The 24,561-nt window shown below is 36.5% G+C and overlaps 1 protein-coding gene across 3 annotated transcripts in view; it reads right to left on the reverse strand.

Moving 5' to 3' along the window:
- Positions 1 to 24,561, reverse strand: part of NUP98 (nucleoporin 98) — an 86,766-nt gene that overhangs the window by 16,286 nt on the left and 45,919 nt on the right. For all 3 annotated transcript variants that reach the window (XM_027563053.1, XM_027563054.1, XM_027563051.1), the window contains exons 15-24: positions 20,821 to 20,937; positions 19,357 to 19,655; positions 16,935 to 17,048; positions 15,756 to 15,894; positions 9,310 to 9,487; positions 8,364 to 8,528; positions 3,517 to 3,699; positions 2,651 to 2,807; positions 872 to 1,301; positions 40 to 269 (exon numbers count right to left, since the gene is read on the reverse strand). In XM_027563053.1, coding sequence (XP_027418854.1) covers positions 40 to 269; positions 872 to 1,301; positions 2,651 to 2,807; positions 3,517 to 3,699; positions 8,364 to 8,528; positions 9,310 to 9,487; positions 15,756 to 15,894; positions 16,935 to 17,048; positions 19,357 to 19,655; positions 20,821 to 20,937 — 2,012 coding nt within the window. The remainder of the gene's footprint in view (positions 1 to 39; positions 270 to 871; positions 1,302 to 2,650; positions 2,808 to 3,516; positions 3,700 to 8,363; positions 8,529 to 9,309; positions 9,488 to 15,755; positions 15,895 to 16,934; positions 17,049 to 19,356; positions 19,656 to 20,820; positions 20,938 to 24,561) is intronic.

The following is a 24,561-nucleotide window of genomic DNA, read 5'->3' on the forward strand; positions in this document are numbered from 1 at the left end:
CCTGGGACATCAAAGGTTAGAAGCACAGTCCATACTCACTTTGTGGTTCCAATAAATCTCTCGATGCTTCCTTAATCCAATCTGCATAGTCATGAATGACAGCAACTCCCGGATTGGGGACAATAAGAGGACACAGCTCATCCACGTGAACAGTGCTATGTTTTAATTTAAGCTCCAGAGATGTCTGGTATAATTGCAGGTCTTTGTCCAGCTTCTTTTGCCTCAAACTAAGTTTTTCCAAATGAACTTTGAATGGAGACTCAGTTAGGCTACAAGGGCAAATTAACAAATAAGACAGAAAATAAAGACAGGTGGTAGAATGTTCCTACAATAAAATCTTTCTTTTTATCTAATTACAAAATTGGATACAAACATTCTGTGATTTTTAAAAAATTCTGTTTCCTAATATCAAACTATAAAGGATTATCCATCGTTTATACATTTACCTTATTAGGTCAAAGATACACAGAAGGTGCTTTATTGAGAATATACCTTATATATGAAGAAATTACAAATATCTTAAGTAAGAAAATGGAAAAATGACTAATGCAATAAAAAGGATGAAAACTCAAGGAATGCTATAGCAATTAGCTTTGGGTCTATTATCTTTTCTAACTGAAGTTTAACCATTAGGTAAGAATTAATATACTCTTCATACCTTGATGATACAAATGGAGTTATTAATGGCAAGTTATTAAATAGTTATCATTAGGTAAGTATTACATAATTTTTAATTATGCCAATAAAACTGTGCTAAGGATATATCTAGAAAATCACAAAGTGGAGCCCTGACCTTGTGTCTCCTGGTGATGAAAAGCTTTTGTTCACCTACCACATTGCCTTTCTCAGAAAACAAGGAAATGTGACTCACGATTTAACAGCTACTGGATTAGGCAGGAATCCATATTCCATACAGTCAGCAATCTGATGATTTTCCAGTTCCAGAGAACCACTCAGCTGTTCTCCACTATTAGCAAGCGTCCAGTTGGGGCCCCAACCAACCCGAAATGATCGTCCCATAAATAGGGCCATGTCCATCAGGAGCTTCCCCTTTCCATAGGTGACAGACTTTTTAAGAGGGACTAGGCCTGGTTGTCTGCGGGTACCCACTGTTTTCAACTGAAACTCAGGGGCTGGGCTGGGCACCGTAAACACAGAAGTCAAGGGTGGAGGAACAGACCAAGGGGATGTGGGCGGTATATTCATCAACGATGATGTTCTGGGAGTACGACATTCTTGTAAAGAGGCACTTGGTGAAAGGAAAGTCCCACTTGTAAATTTTGATTGTAGTAACCCACTTACTAAAATAAGGAGGAAAAAAAGACTATTAGAAAATACAGCCTATTGATTCTTAAACAATCACAACCAGCAAGGCTGAAATTATAGTTTTATTAAACTATCAATAATTAAATCAGATATAGATGACTAAGAGCAGGTTATATCAGACTGCAGAAATAACTTTCACATGGGAAATCAAGGCAGGAATTCTATTGATGATGTCAACAACAATAACAACACTATTGCTATTATTTAAAAAATCTATCTAGCACTTATCTGAAGTAGACTCTATATAATCCATTTGTATACACTGTTTCATTTCATCCTTCAATAACTTTAAATAACATTGCAGTCCTCATTTTATAGATGAGAAAACTAGGCTCAGTTAAATGACTTGTCCAAATCTACAAAGCTACCAAGTGGCAGTACTGACAGATAAACCCAGGTAAATCTGACACCAATGTTCATGCCCTTATCAAAATGCAAATGTTTCCTCTTTAGTCAATATAAAAAGTTGATAAGATCAAAACTCAAAATTCCTACCACTTCCAGTGCTCAATGCCAGAATTAAGAAACCAAACCCACTGAGATATCTTGTAATTGCATATATGCCTTTCAGAAGGATAGTTTTTGTTACTTTTGCCTGTTTTTCAGTTTTATCTACTTCCTGTTTAAAGCAAGGAATCGTTGATTGAAGTATAAGATTTTCGTGTAGTGTTCATTATGGAAAAGCTTATAAATGTTTAACTGATGCTTCATTAAAGCATTTTTTAAAGGAAAGTTAATAAGAGTACTCAAAAGAATTGAAAAATAAACAGTTTTTAGGGTAACATAAACAAATCCCTTCCTGGTAGGTCCTCTGGCTTTCAAAATGTTTTGAAATTATACCTACTTAACTCTTTTATTGATATCAATACTCTAGCTCCAATCCCACATAATTATAAGTCCACTAGAAGAGATAAGAAAAGCTTTAAAATAAAACAGGAAATTGCTTTCCTGGAAATTTGGCAAATTTCAGGGGAGAGCAGAAATCTGAAAAGTTTCATACATGATAGGAAGCAACATTTGTCCCTAGAAAACAATAAGGATAGTGTTAGAATTGCACAAAAAGTACAGTACAGAACAACTTGTTGATTCTTCTAAGGTCTGATAAAAATTAGGAGAACTGACCTTACTATCTAAGCCACATTCATAAGCAAATAAAAACAAACCTCTAAACAAAACACAAATGTTTTTTTTTCCCATACAACTTTTGCATCTGCACCAGTGATCATAGTTTGGAGTTGTTTGCTACAGAAGTTGACTCAGCTTTGAAGAAATGTGAAAAGCCAGACTTTACAGCTTTCTTGTAAAAGAGCATCTTTTACAGTACCTAATGAACGAGGTTTTGATGAGTGAGTTGCTGAGATGGGGAGCCTGGGAGAACATATTTCTTGAGAAGTATCTGCTTTAGAAGGAAGGTGACTGATGCGCTGATCCAGGACCGTATCTACATCTTCTTCATCAGCAAGCAATGATGCTTTCATGATCTAAAAAAGCAATATCTACAGAATGAATGTGCTCCCCCAAATCCAAAGGCCATAAAAGAAAAACGCAGCTTACAACAACCAATTAAAAAGCTCTGCCTCAGGTCATGTCCAGAGCTAGTACAACATTTGTGTGACTAACTGTGTTATACTGTATGTGCCTGAAGGACAGAAGTTATATAAAACTTCTCTGCTTTGTATATAGTTTCACCAGAGGCTGGCACACAGCAGCAGCTTACATATTTGCTGAATGAATTAATTTTAAAGTTAAATATAAGCCAAAGGCTAAATTCATATAATGACAAGAGGCATAGGCAAGGAGAAATTGAGACAGCTTAAAGAAACTTGTAACTATAATTAAAAAAAAAACCACAAAACACTTCTGTGGAGCACTTTCCAGAGCCTCAAAACCTCTCTGTAAATGAAGTTATTATAGAGAAAAATCAGTGCTCACAGATGTTAAACGCCTTGCCTAAAGTCACACAGTAATAGTTACAAAACTGGGCCTAGAATCTAGGTCTTCTGAATCTCAATATAGCCTTCCTTCCAATGGCAAAATGATGCCTGAACATGGGCCATTTTCCTGTTTTTTTTCTCATTCCAGTGACTGTTCAATGCCGTTAAGGGACTAATGAAAGAAAAGGCCTGGTATTAAGAAAGGAAGATGAATACTAGTTTAGATTCTTATAATAAGGGTGGGTTAGGACTTCACCTGTAACACATGTGGATTAATTCCCAGTGAAGATGCAATGTGTGTTGAGGCGGACACAGGTTCCTGATCCTCAGGCACGCTCTCTTCTAACATGGAATCCAGAACTGGCTCCTGGGTGATATCTACCATGTCACTGTCCAGTTCCACAACCCTCCCTAACTGCTCCACCTCTGGGCTCTGGCTCTGTAGACAGCAGAAAGATCAGGGAAGGATCATTAAATGACACCAGATAGACATAGAGCTTCTAGACCATATTTACTTTATTCAAAATATGATATAACAACATTAGATTCTGCCCATTCTATTATAATGTGAGGTAATATATTTGCTAGAGTATTGAAGAACAATTTCCCCAAAACTCCTCTATTATTACTTGGGATCCAAATGCAGATTCATGGAATTACCCTTTCATAATATTATGGTCTGGACCCTGGACCTAAGCCAGCACCCATACTGAAAAAATAGTCAACCTCAGACTATGATTATGCCTTACTTGATTTAGTTAGCAACTATAATTTTCTGATTTATACAGAGTTACCATGACCTCACAGTGCCTTGCAGCCAGAAGCCATGGGGAAGACAGAATAAAAGACACAAATACCAAAGTCTCTAGTACCTTTTCATTTTCTTAAAAGCATTTAGAAATAAATTTCTAGTTATCACAAACATAATTTTGGGCCTGGAATTTATTTTTTGGGAGACTAAATCCTAAGGTTAGCTCCACCTGTGCAGTATCACATGGAATAGTGTATCAGATAAAGAATGTGTTTCCCAAAAGAAAAAAACAAAGTACTACTAGGGACAATTTTAATCTGGGAATAGTTCTTTCAGGTTTAAATATGTTTAAATGTGTCAAGAGTTAGATTTACAATTATTAGGGAGTTTTAAAGATATAGTCATGATTAACAGTCTATGGTTTGAAAAGGTAAACATTCAGAAAGCTGAAACATACTATAAAATTGGCTCAGTGCAAATTCACATTAAATATGTCCTAAACTCACACATGATCTGGTAAAATGTTAACAAATGGCTATGCTAATTTATGAAACATTCTCAAAGCTAAAAGTTGTTCTACCTATTTTTCTTTCATAATATATCATCTGTAGATTACTAACCTTCCACAATTTCTGGTTTGTCTTTCATGAGTGGCCTGTTTCACAGTAGACTTCCAATGGATCCAATTATACAATAAGTGGTTAAAAAAAAGTTTCATGATTTCTTTGAACCAAGAAATGACCATTAGTGTAACTTTTTAAACTTTATTTTCAATGGTATATTATCTATTACTCCCGTGAATTCCTTTAACAAATATCCTTACTAGAAGAATGACTACTGCCATCTATAACTGTAGAAATGTTGAGGTGTTGGATATGTAGTGAATTGTTACTTATGTTGTGAACAATCCCTAAAGACTGCTCTAACAAAACTGGAGGCTAAATGGTTAAAAAACAAAAGTGATATATATATATATATATATATATATATTTAAACCTATTGGGGAGGCTACAGGCAAGCTACTTTGATGCTTTAAAATTCTAAAAAAAAAAAAAAATTAAAAGCCCTGGTGGTGATCCTACCATTATAATTACAGGAATTGGAAGAACATTCCAATGCCGCCCCTGGTATGTTCATTTTTAACAAATTCACTTTTAAGAAAAGTTGTAACCCTCCCCATCCTTTGTCAAAATGTCAGGATACTCTTTTCTATTGGGCTCCCACAATACCTTGTCTATACCTATTTTATACAATGTATGTTATAATTTCATGTATATACTATTTTGTCCCACCAGATTGTAAACACCTGAAAGCAGATATAGCCTACTATTTTCTATATCTAACACTAACGACATTGCTAAATTCACAACATTTAGTTATTTAATGCAGTGCCTGCCACACAGGAGAAAAGGCTAGTAACTATGAAAGGATAAGGAGCAAGTATAGATGACAGGAAAGGGAGGAGGAGGAGAATTTCAATTTACTATACTATTCAACAAAGGACTAATGGTAACAAAAAGAGGTGCTCATTTAGAACACTTTTAGAAGCAAACTGGTAGGATTTTATCAAAGTCTGGAGACTGAGGGACTCAAGACTATCTTTAAGAATGCTATTGCAATCAAGGTTTTATTTGCTTCATCCTCATGCACTGACTTCAAAACTAATATCATCTAGTAAGTGGATGGGGGAAGTGAATCACTATTAAACTATGAGGACCTGGTAAACTCCTAGAACCCTCATGTGTGAATTTTATGTATATCTAAGTAATTGCAATAAACTACCCCAAAAGACGTTATTTTCTGAGAAATCTTTGGAGATCAGGTGCTTCTTCAGAGCCAGCCCTAGAAAGAAAAGCAGACTAATAAAAAACTGGTGATACAGAAGAAACTGAGTAAGGTAAGAAGAGTGTGGGGGGTGAGGAGTTGAGAAGCCCATTACAAATACTAAGTAAACAGACAGTATCTGTAAAGTGACTTTCTTTAGATATATGGAAGGTGAGGTTTCAGGACTGAAACCTTTAAAGTTTTTAGAAACTTCCACTCTTCAACAGGCTAAATTTAGATAGCTGCCACTTCATTTCTTTTTTTTAAAGTAAATACAAGATAAAACAGAATTTTCTTCTAAATTCTAATCCTTTTTTTCCCCTTTAAACAGTTTCACCTGCTTTTTTAGGAACAAAGCAGGATTTAAGAATGAACTGCAAAGAGGGGACTGAGGAAATTATATAATAGATGGTAGGATACATGTAATCATTAAACAAAACTATGTATCTTCCTAATGCCTTAGGGAACCGCCCAACCCTTGCCCCAAGTCAGAGAAAAACAGCTAGAACAGACCTAAGCAACACAGTATTACAGAAATCAATCTCTTCAGGGAGCCGGGTGATAGTGTGAAGACAGTCATCTTGTTGCTGGGATGAGAAGACTGCTGTTTCCAGTTTATTCAGATGGCTCAGGTTATTTTCCTCATGCCAAGTAAAATGTAGCTTCTGTTGCTAATAACTTAAAAACTGCACAGCCACTGGCATTTCTCCTAACATCATGCAGGTCACTAGGCATTAGGACAAAAAAGCTCTCCAGAGCTCCCTGTTTCTCCTCTAACACATTAGCCCAAATATCTAAAAAAGTCTACCCACTTCTCCCTTCTCCATCCAAAAGGAGGACCATCCACTTCCTCAAATGAGACTATCTGAAAAAAACACCTATTCACGATATTCTCTTTGCCCATTTTGATCCTTGCTGCTGCTGCTGCTAAGTCGCTTCAGTCGTATCCGACTCTGTGCGACCCCATAGACGGCAGCCAACCGGGCTCCCCCGTCCTTGGGATTTTCCAGGCAAGAGTACTGGAGTGGGGTGCCATTGCCTTCTCCGATTTTGATCCTTACCACCTCCCTTAGTCCTAGAACCTTGTTCTCCTGAAATTTTCTGGTGCTCAGTTTTTAAGACTCTTACCTACTGCAGTGCCATCACAAGATTTTATAGTTATTTACTATTTGTATTCTGGAAATTAAAGAGCCTAAAAATCACTGATGGCCAACACTGTATAAATTTGATCTGTCCACAAGATGAAGCTTTTCTTTTTCAACTGTATCTTTAGGACCCTACATATTACTTTTATTGCGAGAAAAGAAAGTTATCTGATTCTTATCCTAAGAAATACATACACTGTAAGATTAAAAACCATGTTGGAAAGGGAGATTATACAAAGCATATGATTCAGACCAAATGAATGTAGGTAACTGGAAAATTGAGTTCATTTACAGCTTTTTAGTTCGGAAGAGATGTATTCTAAATAGAGGGATATTCTAAATGCTATAATTATAAACATAAAAGTCAACATATTTCCCATTTCCCACTGATATCATATTCTCCCCCTCCCCAATACACGCAAACATGAACACATATACACAAAAATCTCAAGAAAGTTGCCTCCCAAGAAATTATTTAATCAATCATAAAAATCGCACATTTCAGCAGCCGTTAAGAATTGTAGCATGGAAAATTTCAAAGATCCTGCTTTTAGCAGCTGAGAGGTAGAGGATGCATTACAAAGAAATTTTGTATCAAATTCTCTTCTTTGAAGGAATATGGCAGCAGAGAAAAAAAAATGTTATAACTTGATTGAATAATAAACAACATCCAAATGAAAGTAAAACTCTTTTATGAGTCAGCAAAGACACTACCTGATATTTAAATTACAAACCTTTCCTTACAAGGACAAAAGGTTTATACTGGCTTAACAATACCAAAAGAGTATGATACAATTGCAATAAATAAAGCAGCCCCTACTCTCCCCAAGCCAAGTAATTCACTTATATTGTAAAGCTTATGTATTTTCATAAAGATTATGTATTGTTAAAATACAAATATTAAGAGATTACCTGAAGTATAAGCAAACAACTTGAGAAAAATGGAGTTAAAAATCCTTGCAGAAAGCTAATTGAACTTTTAAAAAACCATGGAGGTAACAAGATTAAACTGCACTGCACATTAGGTAGTCAACAAAAGTAGGATTTACTTTGCATTAACCCACACAAGCAAAATACTATCTTAAGTTGATCACTGAGCACAGAATTCAGCAAGTCCAAATGAAAAGAGAGGGAGGTGTTTAAGAATGACAATCGGTAGAAGGAATGATCCAAACAGCAAGAGAATTCTTTAAATCTCTGAAGTAAACATCAGATGCCAGTACCACCTCATGCCCTCCCCCTTGTACTTCTCTTAACGTGACTGCCAATACATTTGTACTCTTCAAAGTTCGAGCGGTCATAGAACAGCTTTGTACTAGCTGAATGACTTGCTTTCAACTTCTGTATCATGGACTCCATTCAAATTCATTGTCCCGTCTCTACCTGGGGTGGAGGTGCTGGTTTGCCATTAAGAGCCATCTGGAATGGGGTGGCCTGGCCTGCAGGAGGTAAAGGGGCAGTCTTCAACTTCTTTGTACTAGTTTTGGATGGCCGTTCCTCCTCCTCTTCATCAGAATCCTGAAGACCATACTTAGAAAAATGAGAGACCTAAGGAGGAGAAGAATCCAACAAAATCAATTTCAAAACTGTTATATTCAGAAAGGCGGTAATCTTGCAGAATTAGCTTTAAAAAAATAATAACGGAGAGAGAGATCAAAGTATTTAAAGCACAGTGAAATGTCACCTAACCACATTTTATTGTTTCTCTAAGATTTAGATGGTGTTTGGTAGGTGTTAATTGCTCATATAATCAACTTTACATTAATGCAGAAAAAAATATCCAAAAGAGCCATTACTATTTTTACATATATATACCACTGCCCAGTTGTTCTCAACCTACACAAAGGCCTTCAACAAGCTAAATAATCCAACTGGTCTAGAAGAGAAAGAATCCACTGGACTAAAAGCAAGGAATGGACCAAGTCAACCTCTACACCCCAGAAATCTTTAAAAGAACAATTATTTGGGAAGAACTGATTTATCAAGAGACAAAAATTTTGCCTGATATCCCCAAATTAGAAAAACCACACCAAAGAAGTGTATCTAAGTGGTCATAAGATAGGATGTAGAATTTGAATCATGTGCTCATGAAGTTTATAATAGCTCCGTATTGCTCTGGGGTTTAATGTGATGTCTAATTTGAAGTAAATTACAGTGTATCTTTACATCAATCTTTAAATCTTTTTCCTACTCTGTAAAAGCAATTTAAGAAAAGACTTCTTCTAACCCTAACTTTTTTGTCAGTTTATCAGAACTATGTAACTTATATACTATACAGCGTTTATAATTTCTAACTACAGTTTATGAGAACAAGGTTGAGCAACTATACCTTAAACACCCAAGAACCTGTTTCAGGACGGTACTCTTTGAACTGAGCTCCCTGTTTCCTTGAAACTGCTTCCAATCTTCCCTCGTAGTTGATATCAGCAAGTCGATCCGGGCTCTTTATTAAACAACGAGATGTTTTATCTGTTGGCCAAACTCCATCCAATGTAACCTCAGCCTTTCTGTAATGTACAATCAAGTAAAATGTAAATGTTTCATATTTATGACCAGAAAGCCAAGTAACATCTATATATACAGCAAAAAAGGTACCTGTGTTACTTTGGAATTATTCTGCAGATGTTTCATAAACCTGAGTCTTGGCTCCAAAGGTAGTTAGCGTTAAGAGTAAGGAATTACCCCCATATCAACTAGCTAAATATCTGATTCAAGAGCATCAAACTCCAGTTATTTCAAACTACCATGGCACATCAATTATTTACAATTTAATTTTAATAACTCTTAAGCCATGCATCCTTGACCAAGTCTAGTGCAAAGACCTAAATCTCAGTGAAGGTCTTATACTACTACTGTACTTTGTAAAAACAACAGTAATAATAGCAACTAACTACCATTAATGACAAAAGCTTGCAGAATGAGGTATCAGGAGCATCACAATATTAACATTAACCATTAAATGAGTGTGAATTGATAATAATAATGGTAATATATTCCTTCTAATAGCAACATCTAAGATAAAGGACTGTGCCCTTATTCATTCAGTATGCCTTGGATCTAGTACAGTGATTACCATATAAAAACAGATGAGTTTTAACATTATTTTCTATTGAGGTAAGAAGGTATAATAAAAGTTAACACTATTCTACTGCTCCTATGAATCTGACACTCTAGATGCCTCAAATCATGTGACTCTCAGTATTTTTCTTTCTGCAGCTGGCTTAAATCACTGAGCATAATGTCCTAAAGGTTCATCCATTCTACAGCATGTCAAAGTTTCCTTCCTTTTTAAGACTAAGTAATATTCCATGGTGTGCATATACATTTTGTTTATTCATGGACACTTGGGTTTCTTCTATCTCTTGACTATTATGAATAGTGCTGCTGTGAATATGGGTATGTACATTTTTCAAGACTCTGTTTTCAATTGCTTTGGATATATACCCAGAAGTGGAAATGCTGGGTCACTCCTAATTTTTGAGGAACCATATACTCTTTCACAACAGCTGCACCACATTTTATATTCTCACCAAAATACACAAAGGTTCCAGTTTCTCCATACTCCTGCAAAAGCGTTATTTTTCTTTTAAATTAACCTCCTAATGGGTTATTATCAATGTTGAGCATCTTTTCATATGCTTGTTGGCCATTTGTCTATCATATTGTGAACCCAAATCCTCTGACCATTTTTAATTGCTTTTTTTTTAAATGGTTTTTTAAATAGTTCTTCATATTCTGGATATTAACCCTTACACTAGACATGGTTTGCTGACTTTTCATTCTGTTGATTGGGTTCTTTGATGTATAGAAGTTTTAAATTTTGATGTGAAAGTGAAGTCACTCAGTCGTGTCCGACTCTTTGTGACCCCATGGACTATAGCCTACCACGCTCCTCCATCCATGGGATTATCCAGGCAAGAGTACTGGAGTGGATTGCCATTTCCTTCTCCAGAGGATTTTCCCGACCCAGGCATCGAACCCGGGTCTCCCGCATTGTAGGCAGATGCTTTACCATCTGAACTACCAGGGAAGCCCTAAAAATTCTGATGTAGTCTAGTTTATTTTCACTATTTGCTGCCTATGCATTTAGTATCATACCCAGGAAATTCTTGTCAAATATAGTGTGAAACATATTATACCTTTTTTTTTTTAATAGTTTTAAGCCTTATGCTTTAGGTTTTTGATCAATTTTGAATTAATTTTTATTTATAGCATAACGTAAGGGTCCAAATTCATTCTTCTGTTACGTAGATCCAGTTTTCCCAAAACCATTTGTTGAAGAAACTGTTCTTTCCCCATTGCATGGTCTTGACAACTCTGTCAACATTTAACCATCTATGTGAGGTCTCCAGTGTGGGCTCCCTAATATGTGGGGGCTCTCTGTTCTGTTCCATATATATACGTCTGTCTTTATGCCAGTAACACACTGTTTCAGTTACTGTACCTTTGTTTTCAAGTCACAAAGTCTGATTCCCCCAGCTTTGTTGTTTTTTAAGGTTAATTTGACTGTTCATGGTACCCTTGAGATTCTTTATGTTTTAGGATCATTTTTCCTATTTCTGCAAAAGATGCAGCTGGGATTTTGATAGGAATTACATTAAGTCAGTAGGCTGCTTTGGGTAGCATGGATAACTTATCAATTTTAGGTTCTCCAATCCATGAACATGGGATATCTTTTCATTTATTTGCCTTCTTTAATTTCTCTTAACAATGTTTTGTAGTTTTCAGTGTACAAGTTTTTCGCCTCTTTGGTTAAGTTTATTCCTAAAGTATTTTATTCTTTGTGATGCCATTATAAACAAAAATGTTTTCATAACTACCTTTTCAGATTGTCAATGTACAGAAACTAAACTGATTTTTATTGTGTTGATTTTGCATCTTGCTACCTTGTTAAATTTGTTCATTAGCTATAAGTTTTTTGGTGTGGAATTTTTAGGCTTTCTACATATAAGATCACATCATCTGTAAAGAGAGAAAACATAACATCTTTCTTTCCAATTTGAATATCTTTAATCTTTATCTTGTTTAACTGCTTTGGTTAAGACTTACAGTATTATGTTGAATGCTGGTGGCAAAAGCAAACATTACTGTCTTATTCCTCATCTTACAGGAAAAGCTCTCAGTCTTTAACTACAGAAGATCCCTTGGAGAAGGAAATGGCAATCCACTTTGAGAGAATTCCATGGACAGAGAAGCCTGGTGGGCTACAACCCATGGGCTGGAACACAACTGAGTGACTAACACTTTCTCTTCTTTTTATGATGTTCACTGAGGAAAGAAGAGAAACAAAAGGCAAAGAAGGGAAAGATATACCCAAGTGAATGCAGAGTTCCAGAGAACAGTGATGAGATGAGGACTTCTTCAGTGAACGATGCAAAGAAATAGAGGAAAAGAACAGAATGGGAAAGACTAGAGATCTCTTCAAGAAAATTAGAGATACCAAGGGAACATTTCATGCAAGGATGAGCACAATAAAAGAAACAGCAAGGACCTAAAAGAACAGAAGAGATTAAGAAGAGGTGGCAAGAACACAAAGAAGAACTCTACAAAAGATCTTAGTGATTCAGATAACTAAGATGGTGGAGTCATTAACCTAGAGCCAGACATCCTGGAGTGTGAAGTCAAGTGGGTCGCAGGAAGCATTACTACGAACAAAGCTAGTGGAGGTGATGGAATTCTAGCTGAGCTTTTAAAATTCTAAAAGATGATGCTGTTAAAAGTGCTACACTCAATATGTCAGCAAATTTGGAAAACTCAGCAGTGGCCCAGGATTGGAAGAAGATAAGTTTTTATTCCAATCACAAAGATAAGCAATGCCAAAGAATGTTCATACTACCATACAATTGTGCTCATTTTACATGCTAGCAAGGTTATGCTCAAAATTCTTCAAGCTAGGCTTCAGCAGCACGTGATCTGAGAACTTTCAGATGTACGAGCTGGATTTAGAAAAGGCAGAGGATCCAGCGATCAAATTGCCAACATCCACTGAAAAAGCAACAGAGTTCCAGAAAAACATCTACTTCTGCATCACTGACCACGCTAAAGCCTTTGACTGTGTGGATCACTACAAACTGGAAAATTCTTAAGAGATGGGAATACCAGACCACCTTATCTGCCACCTGAGAAACCTATATGCAGATCAAGAAGCAACAGTTAGAACTGGACAGGGACTAACAGATTGGTTCAAACTTGGAAAAAGAGTATGTTAAGGTTGTATACTGTCCCCCTGCTTATTTAACTTATATGTAGAGTAAGTACATCATGAGAAATGCTCTGCTAGATGAATTTCAAGCTGGACTCAAGACTGCTGGGAGAAACATCAACAACCTCTAATATACAGATGATACCACTCTAATGGCAGAAAACAAAGAGGAACTAAAGAGCCTCTTGATGAAGGTGAAAGAGAAGAGTGAAAATGCGGGCTTAAAACTCAACATTCAAAAAACTAAGATCATGGCATCCAGTCCTAGCACTTTATGGCAAACAGATGGGGAAAAAGTGGAAATAGTGGCAGATTTTATTTTGTTTGGCTCCAAAGACACTGTGGACGGTGACTGCAGCCACAAAATTAAAAGACACTTGCTCCTTGGAAGAAAAGCTATGACAAACCTAGGCAGCGTATTAAAAAGCAGAGCCATCACTTTGCTGACAAAGGTCCATATAGTCAAAGCTATGGCTTTTCCAGGAGTCATCATGTATGGATGTGAGAGTTGGACCTAAAGAAGGCTGAGAGCTGAAGAACTGATGCTTTTGAATTGTGGTGTTGGAGAAGTCTCTTGAGATGCTTGGACAGCAAGGAGATCAAACTAATCAATACTAAAGGAAATCAATCCCGAATATTCATTGGAAGGACTGAAGTTCCAATACTTTGGCCACCTGATGTGAAGAGTGGATTCACTGGATTCACTGGAAAAATAACCTGATGCTGGAAAAGACTGAAGGCAGGAGGAGAAGGAAGCGACAGAGGATGATAAAGTTGGATGGCATCACCCAACTCAATATAAAGGACAGGGAAGCCTGACGTGCTACAATGAGGTCGCAAAGAGTAGGACATGACTTAGCGACTGAACAATAATAAATGATGTTCACTGTGGGTTTCTCTAACATGGCTTTTATTATGCTTAGTAGTTTCCTTCTAACTCTGTTTTCTATCATGAAAAGTGTTCAATCTTGTCTAGTGCTTCTTCTGCATCATCAACAGTGATGATCATGTGCTTTTCTTCTTTTGTCCTGTCAATGTGATGCATTACATTCATCAATTTTTATATGTTAAGCCATCTGTGCATTTCAGAAACAAATCCTATTTGGTCATGGTGTGTAATTCAGTTGATGCACCACTGAATTCTGTTTGATAGTTATTTTGTTGAGGGTATTTACATTAATATATATTAAACATACTGGTCTGTAGTCTTCTTTTCTTACAGCACCTTTATTTAGCTTTGGACTCAGGGAAATGTTTCCCTCACAGAATTAGTTAGAAATGCTCCCTCCTCTATTCTGGGGAAGAGTTTGAGGAAAACTGGTATAAATTCTTCTTTAAATGTTTGGTAAACTTCACCAGTGAAGCCATCTGGTCCAGGGCTTTGGTAGAGCTGGAGAAGCAGGGGATATTGATTACTAATTCAATTTCCTTATTAGTTCCAGGGTTCTTCAGATCTTCTGTTTCTTCCTGGTTCAATCTCAGTGGGTTGTGAACATAAAGGATTTTAACTATGGCTCTCTGACCTGGCCTGCATTAGAAGCTAGTATCTCACACTAAAAATACAGAAAAAGAGTTAAGCACAATCACAGCAGAAACAAGGGGGAAAAAAAATACTATTACGGGACTTTTCTGGTGGCACACTGGAAAAGAATCCACCGGCCAATGCAGGGGACATGAGTTCGATTCCTGGTTCAAGAAGATTCTACATGCCATAGAACAACTAGAGCCCTCACGCCACAACTACTGAGCCCACATGCCACAATTACTGAAGCCTGTGTGCTCCAGGGCTCACAAGCCACAACTACTGAAGTTCACGTGCCTAGAGCCTGTGTTCTGCAACACAGAAGCCACCACAATGAGAAGTCGATGCACTGCAGTGAACAGCAGCCCTCAATCACTGCAAGAAAAGAAAGCCTGCGCACAGCAATGAAGACCCAGTGCAACCAAAAATAAAATAATTAAAAAAAGAAGAAAATTACTACTAAAAATATTTTCCAAAAGGTTTTGGAAACAATTGGATCCGATAATATTAGGGAAAGGAGTCAAAAAAGTAAAAGTGTAGCATGTCTTTATCACTTATACTTTTTATTGTTTTGGCTTCGCTGGGTCTCTGCTGCTGCACACAGGTTTTCTCTAGCTGCGGCGAGCGGGAGCTACTCTCTAGTTGCTGTGTGCAGGCCTCTCACTGTGGTCCCTTCTCTTGTTGTGGAGTATGAGCTCTGGATGCACGGGCTTCAGTAATTGTGGCTTGTGGGCTCTAGAGCGCAGGCTCAGTAGTTGTGGCACATGGGCTTAGTTGCCCAGCACCATGAGGGATCTTAGTTTCCGGACCAGGGATCAAACCTGTGTCCCCTGCATTAGCATGCAGATTCTTAACCTCTGGACCACCAGGGAAGTCCCATATCACTTATGTTTTTAAGTGAAAGCACAGAAATAATAATCACATACAATAATCACATAGTAAGTCTAAGAGACAAGTTGCAGGAAAATGTACATAATATGATATACCTGTGTTAACAGAAAAAAATTGTGATTTAGCTGATTAGTTGTTAAATATGTAAATAAATTCATACCTATTTAGTCCTTCACCCACAGGTGGTTTTTGGTTATCATCTAAGTAGACAATCACTTCTTTCCTTCGGATATGTACAATGTCATCTAAATTTAGATTTGTCAAATTCACATCTCCTTCAAAATAGATCGAACCATAACCTATAAATCAGAGCAAAGAGTTAGAAACTCGTCCTACCCACTTTATACTTCCAGTGAAGGAGCAAGCAGCTTTAAACATTAATCAATATTTTAAATCACCCAGCAATTCCTTGAATGAGTTATTTCATCTGTAATATTAGAAGGTGACATCAAATACACTGTTACCTGGCTTAATATGCATTTTTACAGTACTTATGTTATCCTCAAAGAAGCCTTTTAAAATCTCTTCCCAAGTATCTGTATGCGTGCGTGCATGCGTGTTAAGTTGCTCTAGTGTGTCTGACTCTGTGCGACCCTATGGACTGTAGCCTGCCAGGCTCCTCTGTCCATGGGATTCTCCAGGTAAGAATACTGGAGTGGGTTGCTATGTACTCCCTCCAGGGAATCTTCCCAACGCAGGGATCAAACCTGCCTCTCTGAGAACTCCTGCACTGCGGGACAGGTTCTTTACCACTAGTACCACCTGGGAAGCCCTAAGTATCTGTATGGCTCCTATATAAGCAACCCTTGGCACCTAGCCTATAGTATGAATTAAAATACTTGAGCTCTTCTTTTAATACAATACAGCAAGATGAGATCTTTCTTCCCTAAGAAAATTTTATCTGTAGTAACTTAATAATATGAAACAACCTAATTATTACCCATCTCATTAATTTTGTCACTTAGTATTTGCTGTTTATAGTATTTTAATTGTAGAAAATTGCAATGAGCCAAATACTTGCCAAAGAGTATTAAAAAGTTTTAGTCTTTTTGTTACTTGTTAATCAAAGTGTTCATTCAGGCCAAGGTGGTCCAAATGTAGGTAAAAAACAAATTTAGCTATCAAGCACTTCCTTCACTTAAATACAAAGACAAGGTGCAGATTTCTGGCTTATACACTGCGGCTGCTAAGTTGCTTCAGTCGTGTGCGACTCTGCGACCCCATGGACTGCAGCCTACCAGGCTTCTCCATCCATGGGATTTTCCAGGCAAGAGTACTGGAGTGGGTGGCCATTGTCTTCTCCGGTTTATGCACTACTAACTCCTAAATTCAGACTCACCTTTACGACCAATAGTGAAGTCAGAGACAATGCACTCTCCTTTTTCATTGGTAATTTTAGCAAGGTCATCCATGGATGGAATAGTATAGTAGCCAACCTTAGTGAGAATGATGCCTATGACAAAAGAAACCAAAAATACAGTACTGGTTGTGACTGACATCGGTTAGAGGAATTTTCAGCAATATTCATTTCACTTTTTCATTGTAAAAAAAATTTTAGAGTGGATAATTTAAAAAATTACCTGATACAATCAGTAAATAAATTACTATATAAAAAGAAAATATACAGGAATAAAGCATTTTTCCAAACTGGTTTTCTTTTCTGCTCACCTCTGACCCCAGCTGATTTTTTAAGAAACACCATTCCTAAGAGAAACCAAGTATTTAAAAGAAACCAAGGATTTAAAAAACCTTACTTACATGGTTAGGTAAGTTTGGAGAACATACATATGACAGTATATTACACATTCTTAAAACTCACGGAAATCAAGATGAAAAATCCTGCGTGAGAAAGTCACGCAGACAAATGGAAACTTTAAGTACTAACTAGGTAGATAGCAGAAGAAATCAAAGAAAATACAACATGAGTGTGCTTGCTCTAATCACTCCTGTTCCATTAACAGGCAGAGATCAGGCTAACCTGCTTCTGAGAAAGGCCCATACAAGAGTTTAAGGCCCATATAAGATTAAATTAGTCTCCAGCAATGCCCACTCAATATGCTTAAGGTTTAGAGGGTTGTTAGAGTGTTCTTGAGACTGGAATTCTAAATTGGGAGGCAACAAAGAAGGTCAGTGAAAAACTAGAAACAATTTTAAAAAATCTTGACTGAGTATTTAAGATGTAGTATCATAATGAACTCATGTAGGTGTCTAAATACAAACACAGATAACACAGGACTCTTAATGTTAAAGAATAAAGTTGTTTCTTTAGTGTTCCATGTGACCAGAAGATAAATACAAAGACAATAAGATAATTAGACATAGAAGAAGTTTACAGACACATTAATATACACTGCAAAATAACCCCAAAAGTTCACTAAGAGAATGGAGAAACTAAATTTGTCGTAATTATATAATGCAATGCTACATGGTAATAAAAAGAACCAAATGCTGATAAATATACATCATGGATAAAATCTCATAAGAAAATGCATCTGCCAATGCAGGGGACACAGGTTTGATCCCTGGTCTGGGAAGATCCCACATGCTTCAGGGCAACTAAGCCTGTGCACCACAGCTACTGTGTGCCACAACTACTGAAGCCAGCATGCCGCAGAGCCTGTGCTCTCCAACAAGAGAAGCACCACGATGAGAAGCCTGTGCAGCCACCACAACCAGAGAGTACCCCCAGCTTGCTGCAACTAGAGAAAGCCCATGTGCAACAAGAAGACCCAGTGCAGCCAAATATAAGTAAATAATTAAATGTTTTAAAAAACACATTAAAAAAAAACACAACAGGAAAGGGAATTCCCTGGCAGTCCAGTGGTTAGGACTCTGTGCTGTCACTGCTGAGGGTAGGGTTAGATCCCTGCTTGGGGAACTAAGATCCTACAAGTCATGTGTCATGGCCAAAACATAAATTAAAAAAAAAAAAAAAAACTAGGAAGAACTAATCTATGTGACAGAAACCAGACTATGGTTGATTTCTGGAGATGGAAACACAAAGGAACTTTCCAGGGTTAAAGAAATATTCTCTCTTGAGTGTATGTGTTTGTATATATGAGTATACATACACACATATATATGTCTAAATTTATTGAAATGAACACTTAAGACCTATATACTTCACTACATGTAAACTGTATCTCAGTGAAAAGGGGAAGGGGAAATGTAAAAATATTGTCAAAACCCAAATGAGGTAAGTCAGCAGAGAAAAAAGGAACTTTAAGCATCCCCTCAAGATACTTCAATCCAATTTATGCTATGTCACAGACTAGTTGGCATAAACTAGTCAGTTCATTGTTGGGGACAAAAAAGAAAAACACAGAACTGAAGTGATAATAACCAAACAACCATTAACGTTTGAATGCCTACTCTAGTCTGGCATTATGGTCTGTATACTTTAACTCAAATCTCAAAAATCGTGCAAGTAACTACTGCTATAATTTTAATTAAAAAATGAATAGGCAATATATGTGAATTTATGAAGTTAGAAAAGTTATAAGGATAGTCCCTCTTGCTACCAAACTTGGAGTATTTAAAACATAACAGGATAATTAACGAAATGAATTTTGACTACTCCAAAAGTACAAAACGATGTGAATTCCAAATCAACCACAGCATTAGTGACAAATGTTCATATGTTAACTTTCATAAAAATGCAATAAAAAATATTTACAAGTTCAGATAGCTAACTTCTATTACGATGAAAATATGTGATCAATAAGAGGTCTCAAATGACTGGTAAGAGATCTGAATCTGACCTGCTGGATGTATATGGTAAGTATTATTTTCAATTTCTTCTCGGTCATCCTGCAGTGACTCCTCATGAAAAGAGGTCTCTTCACTGCTTCCTTCCAGTCCATTTCGCAAGGCAGCACGCATGTTTAATGCAACGATAGTATCATCTACACTGTTGCTGCTGTTATGTTTATTTCCAGCACTTTCTGGGGTTTGAGGAATGGGTTTGGCAATAGGGTTAGTATAAAAACGTGACACAAGAGAATCATCTTCTCCATCCTGCTGATGATTCTCATCCACTGGTTTGCTCAGAAAACTGAATCTGAAAAGGGAGAAAGTAAACAAATACTGTTTTAGCCCCTTGTAGTAAAACAGCATCAATCAATCATTACTAGGCCTTCATTAAGTATCTGACACTGTTCTATGTAATTCCATGTATTAAAAATTCACTTAATACTTACGGTAATCCTATAAAATAGGCTGCTATCATTCTCTGTATTTTCTGAGTCAGAAAACTCAGACACAGAAAAATAACTTGTCAAGGTCACAAAGCTATAAGTGCTAGAGTTAGCACTGTAACCCATGAAGACTGAATGTAGATTCCCTGCCTTTAACTGATCTATTTTAATAAATGAATGAATCTGAGTGCCAAAATTTTTAAAGAGGGGAGGGAGTCTACTATGTGGGGGTCAAATAATCAGTAGTGAATTTCATAATATAAAACTGAAAAAATTAAATTTAATACTATAATCAATAGAGTATTAGAAAATGCTTCATTATTGAAAAATCAAACTAAATTTCATCCAAAGAGGAAAAAATAGGAGTGCAAAGACATATATATAAGGATTTTTCACTGAAGCGTTATTTTGAATACAGGAACACCAAAATAATCTAAATATCCTCTAAAAGAGAACTGACTGAATTATCTTACATTCATGATAATGGTTATAGAGTCACTTAAAAAGAGGCAGGTTAGCCATATCATGTTGATAGTAAATGGTTACAGAATACCATTTCATGCATAATCACTATAATATTTAAGAATATACTCAATAAATAAATTTCTAAACCATTAGAAAATATGCTGACTTATTAAGGATTAGTGTATACACTTGTACTTTCTCCTTTATATATTTCTATACTGCTTTGAGGTGGGTGTTGGTTACAGCTGTACATCACTTTAATAACTATCACAAACAAAATCTTATTTAAGAGGGATAAGGGGAGTCACATGCATATTATTAACCTTCTCCAAAACAACATACATGGATACCAAAAAAGTTTTGCAAAACTGAATCAGAAAAAAAATAATTGTAGTGTCTATGGTGCTCAAGAGGTAAATACATGACATAACTTCTAGCGCTCACATGCCATTGTACTTCCAACTTCGTAAAATTTGTTGAATGAATAACTACTAAGCTCAGAACCTCTTCTAAATGAGAAGAAGGCTCTCGACCAGAAATAACCCAAAAGAGCATTCAGCTTACCTCTCTCCATTTTCTGGATAATCAGATGGTGAAGCTAGATCTTCTGAATCACGATTAACAGGAGAGAATAGACTGCTATTGTTAAGGTTTTTCAAAACCAACTTCTTAATGCTCTTCCTATAAACAGAGATAAAAAAAAAAGAACTCAGGCATACAAAATTACACTAAAGACTATCTTAAAACCTCAAGTGGGAAAGGGAACAAAATTATTCAACTCATGTGCACCTAAAACTGACCTAACATGTTCAGTTCACCAACTCAGCTCATAAATAAATAACTAGAACATAAGGTCTCAGATATATTACACTCTGGTATTTAGAAGAATAAGCTAATAAAGCACATCAAAATCAAGTAAGAAATATGCTTCAAAATACTCCTTTGCTGAACTCCGTAAGAATCTGTCTAGACACTAGTTTACTCCCCACACTGTCATGCATTTCAATTATTTTTCTACATGCCTTTTTTCTCTTTAAAAAAATTAAAAAAATTTTTTTAGCAGTCAGGATTTATGACTGCTCCTGTATAGAACTTGGCATGTTGTGTTGAAAGACTGTTGTTTGACTCTTTTGCGATCCCATGGACTGTAGCCCACCAGGCTCCTCTGTCCATGGGATTTCCCAGGCAAGAATACAGGAGTGGGTTGCCATTTCCTTCTCCAGGGGATCTTCCTGACCCAGGGAGCAAACGCATGTCTCCTGTTGGCAGGTGGATTCTTTACCACTGAACTGCCAGGGAAGCCACTGAAGGAAGATATGTTTAAATGAGAACGTTTTCTTTAAAAAAAAGACAAGAAAGAGGGGTAAAAACCTCTGCTGTCCAATGATGTAAATGACCATGAATATCTAAAACATTCAAGTTTGTGTACAACAAGTTTTACTTAAAGCAAGAACCTCTATAGTATACCAGCTTTAAGTAGAAAAAACATATAAAATGATCTTAATCAACCTCCACTTAAAAAGTCACTGAATTAACTAATACACTTCATTCCCTCTTTTTAAAGAAAAAAACCAACCATTGGGAATTCCCTGGGGGTCCAGTGATTACACTGTGCTTCCAGTGCATGGATTCAATCTCTGGTTGAGGAACTAGCTCCAGCAATGCTATGTGCTATGGCCAAAAAAAAACCAACAAAAACCCACACACTGTGGTGTCTGTTCCTTACTTATGTATGCTAGGTATACTCCTCATTGTAATGGTGCTATTAAATAAATATTAAGTACGCCAATGAAAGAGGCAATTGACAACAAAAAATTATTACTTTCATGAAAAATAAAACTTGCCCTTCTACTGATGGTAGACTAAGATAATGAGGACTAATTCTCCTAGGGAGGATCAACAGAAAACTCAGAACTCGTTCCAGGTATGAAGAGCCAACAAGATGGTAAAAAATGACAGTACTAGTAATTTAAGGGGACAGTGGCACAGGGAGGTGTCCTGTACTTGGGGTTGCTGTTCTCCTGGAGACTTTTCTGATTCCAAGGGCAAGGCTAAGAGGCTGATAGTGAACTTGACAGTCTTGTGGGACTAGAAAGGCAGAGACTAGAATCTAGAGCCACACAAGGTGTGAAGCTCAGCTTTGACTCATCTCAGTAAGCACCTGTCATTAAAAAAAACTCTTAAGATCAATATCAGCATCCTTGAACTCATTACTGTCAGTTTTCTTCAAAAAAGATAAATAGCCAATAAGCACATAAGTTATGCAACATCATAAAGGGGATGCAAATTACAAGGATGAGGTACCACTTCACCCCCACCAGGATGACTGTTGTAAGCTGATAGACAAACCAGAAAACAAGCGCTGACAAGGGTACGGAGAAAATGAAAACAATGTGCATTGCTGGAGGTAATGTAAAATGCTGCAGCTGCTGTGGGAAACAGTTTGGCAGGGTTAAGTACAGAGACTTCCCTGGTGGTCCAGTGGTTAAGAATCTGCTTTGCAATGCAAGGGACATGGGTTCAATCACCAGTCGGGGAAGATGCCACATGCCACAGAGCAATTAAGCCTGTGCACAACTACTAAAGCCCGAAAACACTAGAGCCTATGGTCTGCAACAAGAAAAGCCACCGCATTAAGAAGCCTGAGTACCACAACTAGAGGGTGGCCCCCATCTCCCCAACTAGAGAAACCCTGCTCACAGCAATGAAGACTCAGTACAGCCAATAAATAAATAAATTATATTAAAAGGGGGGGGGGTTAAGTACAGAATTAATGTAAGACCGAACAATTTCAGTCCTAGGTATATAGCCAAAAGAACTGAAACCAGGGACTCTTTACTCATACATCAACATTCACAGGAGCACTATTCACACAGCTAAAAGGTGGAAACAACCCAAATGTCCATCAATAGATGGAATGGATAAACACAATGTGGGATAATCATATGATGGAATATTGTTCAGCCTTAAAAAAAGAATGAAGTTCTGATACATGCTACAACTTAAGAAAAAAGTAAAGAATCTTTAAAACATTATGCCAAGTAAAATAATCCAAACACAAAAGAATAAATTCTGCATGATTCCCTGCACATGTAGTATCTAAAATAGGCAAATTCTTACAGATAGCAAGTAATATAGAGGTTAAAAGGGACTGGAGGAAGAATAAAATAGAGAATTATTGCATGGCAGAAAGTTCTGGAAATACCAGTGGTGGTAGTTATACAATATTATTAATATACTTAACATCACTGAATTGTACTTGACAGAACACATATTTTACCATTTAAACCATTTTCATGTATATCTTACCACAGTAAAAATTAATAAGTAAAACAATAAAAAAGATCAGAAAAATCTCCATGTTAAGAATTTATACTCTTGAATAACCCAAGACTCAAAAAACTCGATGAAAATCAGAAAGCATTTATCATATAATCATTATCTGAATGTTAAGAGTACTTCATATCAAAACTTATAGAGTATAAATACAGCTGAACTATTAATAAAAGGGAAACTTACATCTCTAAAGCATGTATTTGGAAAGGAGCAAAATTAAAAATAAAAAGTGAGCATTGATTTAAACAAAGGACAGAAAACATATACCAATAAAAGGGGGGGATTAAAAATAAAATTAAACATTAGTGAAAATATGATAATTAAAATTAATGAAAAAGGAACACAGACTAGAGAGCATCAGTAATGCCAGAAGGTTAGTTCTTTGAAACAATGGGAAACTGGCAGATCCCTAACCACACTGCTACAATGAGAAGGCACAAACCACCACCATGTCACGGAATGAACAGAGACATTCCTACAGATTCCACTAAAATAAAAAAGACGGTAAGGGTATTTTTAAACAACTTTATGCCAATAAGTTTGCAATTTTAATGAGCTGAAATGAATATTATAAGAACATAACTCATCAAAAGTGACACAAAAAATGAAAAAGCTTAAGTTCTATAACTTTCAAGTCAACAATTAAAATGAAACAGCTTACTGCAAACAGTATCTTCACCAGTATCCAACATTTAATGGGGGAGAGGAGAAGCCTATCTTACACCAAGCCTCCCAGAAAAGAGGAAATGATCCAATTTGTTTGTGAGGTCAGCATAACTTTTATACCAAAACTGGGTAAGAAAACTTTAAGAAAGGAGCACACCCAAGCCAATCTAAATCAGAAACACCGAAGGCAAAAAACAAAACAAAAAAATCCTGGACAAAATTTTACACAGTGAATCCTACAAGCAAGTTACTGAACACTGTCAGGAACTTTGGAAAGGAATTAGGAGCCAACATGAAAGGGTT

This window comes from Bos indicus x Bos taurus, chromosome 15 (assembly GCF_003369695.1).
Source record: "Bos indicus x Bos taurus breed Angus x Brahman F1 hybrid chromosome 15, Bos_hybrid_MaternalHap_v2.0, whole genome shotgun sequence".
NCBI lineage: Eukaryota > Metazoa > Chordata > Mammalia > Artiodactyla > Bovidae > Bos > Bos indicus x Bos taurus.